The 3,844-nt window shown below is 40.9% G+C and overlaps 1 protein-coding gene across 1 annotated transcript in view; it reads left to right on the top strand.

The window, feature by feature from the left end:
• Positions 1–3,279, top strand: part of LOC107292127 (membrane-spanning 4-domains subfamily A member 15-like) — a 12,281-nt gene extending 9,002 nt beyond the window's left edge. Inside the window, exon 7 of the mRNA XM_015821189.1 lies at positions 2,860–3,279. Coding sequence (XP_015676675.1) covers positions 2,860–2,976 — 117 coding nt within the window. The 3' untranslated portion in view covers positions 2,977–3,279. The remainder of the gene's footprint in view (positions 1–2,859) is intronic.
• Positions 3,280–3,844: the final 565 nt, after the last annotated feature.

A 3,844-nucleotide genomic window follows, 5' to 3' on the forward strand; every position in this document is an offset into this window, starting at 1 on the left:
GTGAAGTATTAATACCACTTTACAATGCCTTGGTAAGGCCACACTTGGAATACTGCATCCAGTTTTGGTCACCAGGATGTAAAAAAGATGTTGAGACTCTAGAAAGAGTACAGAGAAGAGCAACAAAGATGATTAGGGGACTGGAGGCTAAAACATATAAGGAACGGTTGCTGGAATTGGGTATGTCTAGTTTAACAAACAGAAGGACTAGGGGGGACATGATAGCAGTATTCCAATATCTTAGGGGCTGCCACAAAGAAGAGGGAGTCAAGCTATTTTCCAAAGCGCCTGAAGGCAGGACAAGGAGCAACGGGTGGAAGCTAACCAAAGAGAGAAGCAACCTAGAACTAAGGAGAAACTTCCTGACGGTTAGAACAATTAACCAGTGGAACAACCTACCTCCAGAAGCGGTGAATGCGCCAACACTGGAAGTTTTTAAGAAGAAACTGGACAGCCATTTGTCCGAAATGGTATACGGTTTCCTGCCTGAGCAGGGGGTTGGACTAGATGACCTCCAAGGTCCCTTCCAACTTTATCATTATTATTATTAACTACATCTCTACAGAAATAGAGCACAATAATGATGAAAACTGTCTTGAATGCATTTGGGTCAATATAAGGGGGGGGGGAAATGACATTGCCTACATCACAATAGTAATGGGGACTTTAATTACCCCCTGACATCAATTGAGAAACAAATTCTACACCAAGTGGAAGATCAAACAGATTCCTGACAAACCTAGCAGACAACTTTGTCTCCCAAAAAGTAGAGAAGGGAACTAGGGGATTAGCCATATTGGATCTAATTCTCACTAACAGAGATGAAATGATAGAAGGTGTTGAATCCACAGGAACCTTGGGAGGAAGTGATCGTGCAATATTGGAATTCAACATTCTGAAAGCACAAGCAATAGAACACAGTCAAACTAGAGTCTTGGACTTTAAGAGAGCTAATTTCAATAAACTTAGAGAGGGCTTGGGAAGGATTCCATGGATGAGAATCCTCCAGGGGAAAACAACTCAAGAGGCTTGGGAAATTTTGAAAAGTGAGATAATAAAAGCCCAGTCTAGCACAATACCAACAAAGAAGAAAAATAACAGGTCTCAAAAGAAACCAGCATGGCTGCATAAAGAACTCTGTGATAAATTGAAAGACAAAAAGGACAAGTATAAAAAGTAAAGAGGGGGGCACATAACTAAGGCAGAATATGAGCAAATAGCCCAAGCCTGCAAAGGTGAAGGGAGGAAAGCTAAGGCTCAAAAAGAACTAAGGCTTGCGACCAAAGTCAAAAACAACAAAAAAAGTTTCAACATGTAAAAAACAAGAAAAAAGTGAAGGAAATGATTGGTCCATTAGTGGGTGAAAGTGGCAAGAAGGTGACAACAGGGAGAAAGCAGAACTATTTAACCCGTTTTTTGTATCTGTCTTTACACAAAGGGAAAAAAAACAGCCCAACCTATCAAAAATAGTGCCATAAAAAACAGAATAGAAACGCAAGTTAAGATAGGCAAGAAAAAATCACCAGGACCAGATGGATTACACCCCAAGGTTCTCAAGGAACTGGCAGATGTGATCTCAGAACCACTGAACTATATTTTTCAAAGATCCTGGAGCACTGGGGAACTACCAGAGGACTGGAAAAGAACTGATGTAGTTCCCAACTTCAAAAAAGGAAAAAAAGTGGTTTCAGGAAATTACAGACCTATTAGCTCGACCTCAATACCTGGGAAGATTCTGGAAAAGATAATCAAACAACGAATTGGTGAACACCTAGAGGCAAACAAAGTCTTTACTAAAAGCCAATGTGGGTTTGTCAAAAACAGATCATGCCAGACAAATCTTATTGCATTCTTTGACCAAGTGGCAAAATTAGTGGATCAGAGGAATGCTGTGGATGTAATTTACTTGGACTTCAGTAAGGCGTTTGATAAAGTAGATCACAGCCTACTACTTGATAAAGATAGAAAAATGTGGGTTAGACAGCATCACCACCAGATGGATTCATAGCTGGCTGACCGGTCCTCAATGGAACTGCATCTACATGGAGGGAAGTGTGTAGTGGGGTGCCCCAGGGCTCTGTTCTAGGCCCAGTGCTCTTCAACATCTTCATCAACGATCTGGACGAGGGGATAGATGGGGAACTCATCAAATTTGCAGACGACACCAAGCTGGCAGGAATAGCCAACACTCCAGAAGACAGGCTTAGGATACAGGAGGATCTGGACAGACTTGAACACTGGGCGCTATCTAACAAAATGAAATTCAATGATGAAAAAAGTAAGGTTCTACATGTAGGCAAGAAAAACCAAATGTACAGGTATAGTATAGGGGGTACCTTGCTCAATAGTAGCAACTGTGAGAGGGATCTTGGAGTCCTAGTGGACAATCACTTAAATATGAGTGAGCAGTGTGCTGCAGCTGCCAAAAAGGCCAACACAGTGGTAGGCTGCATTAACAGAGGGATAGAATCAAGATCACGTGAAGTATTAATACCACTTTACAATGCCTTGGTAAGGCCACACTTGGAATACTGCATCCAGTTTTGGTCACCACGATGTAAAAAAGATGTTGAGACTCTAGAAAGAGTACAGAGAAGAGCAATAAAGATGATTAGGGGACTGGAGGCTAAAACATATACGGAACAGTTGCTGGAATTGGGTATGCTCTGGCCCTAAATCATTTGCATGTTAATTTATAGTTTTAAAGAATTCTCTATCAGGACTTTGAGCTATCAAGGATTTCAGCCTGTTGATGAGACTCCCAGCATCACAGTTAACAACACACAGCTGGAGAATCTATTTCTCCTACCCAGAGTAAGAGGTGCCTCCCTGAATATTGACTATTCTTTTCTGTTACAGCAAACTATGCATTTTGTGCCTTACCAAGCCATTGGAGATGGAGCAGGCACAGCTGAACCAAATCCTCCTCCTCCACCACCACCAGCTTACGAGAACATGATTACCCAATCTCAGTAAAACAAGAACCCCAGGAAGGAAATATGAAAAGTGTTGCAACAGAGGTTGCAGGAGAAGCAATGGATTACTTTGTTTTGTCCTCCAGCTTCCTTATTTATTTTTCAGTTACAACCTTTAAACATCAAATTAAATGGTGGCAAGTTTTAAAAGTTCTTCTGTTTTGCTAATAATTATAACACTTCCCTGGAAGCAAGAATTTGTGCTCTTATTCTTTTCTTTGACAAATCTGCGTATAGATGGGAAGTTGAACAACTAGCCTTGTATGTGGTCAGAATAGTCTTGAACTGTACATACTCAAAACTGTAGAAATTATAGTAGATTTTAGGAGAAGCCCTCCTATCATCTCTTACAATATTAGACAACACAGTATCAACAGTAGAGACCTTCAAGTTTCTAGTTTCTATAATACCTGAGGACTTAAAATGGACACCTAACATCAAAAATGTCATCAAAAAAGCATAACAAAGAATGTCCTTCTTGTGCCAACTCAGAAAGCTCAGACTGTCCAAGGAACATTGAGTCTGTCATTTGCACCTCTGTAACTGGTTTGACACTGCAATCAAACAAGACAGACAAACTTCAACGGATAGTTAGACCTGCAGAAAAAACAATTGCTACCAGCCTGCCTTTCATTGAAGACCCGTACAATGCAGGAGCCAGAAAGAGGGCTGTGAAAATATCCACAGGCCCCTCACATCCTGGACATAAACTGTTCCAATGTCTTTCCTCAAGTTGACCTTATAGGCCAAAGCAACTAGACACAAGGACTGTTTTTCCCCCATGCCATCACTCTGCTAAACAACTAATTCCCACAACACTGTCAAACTACTAGTAGGACTGTATTACTATTATCCTTCTCATCTTCCTA

The sequence above is a fragment of the Protobothrops mucrosquamatus genome, unplaced genomic scaffold (genome assembly GCF_001527695.2).
Source record: "Protobothrops mucrosquamatus isolate PMUCROS unplaced genomic scaffold, P.Mucros_1.0 scaffold1269, whole genome shotgun sequence".
NCBI lineage: Eukaryota > Metazoa > Chordata > Lepidosauria > Squamata > Viperidae > Protobothrops > Protobothrops mucrosquamatus.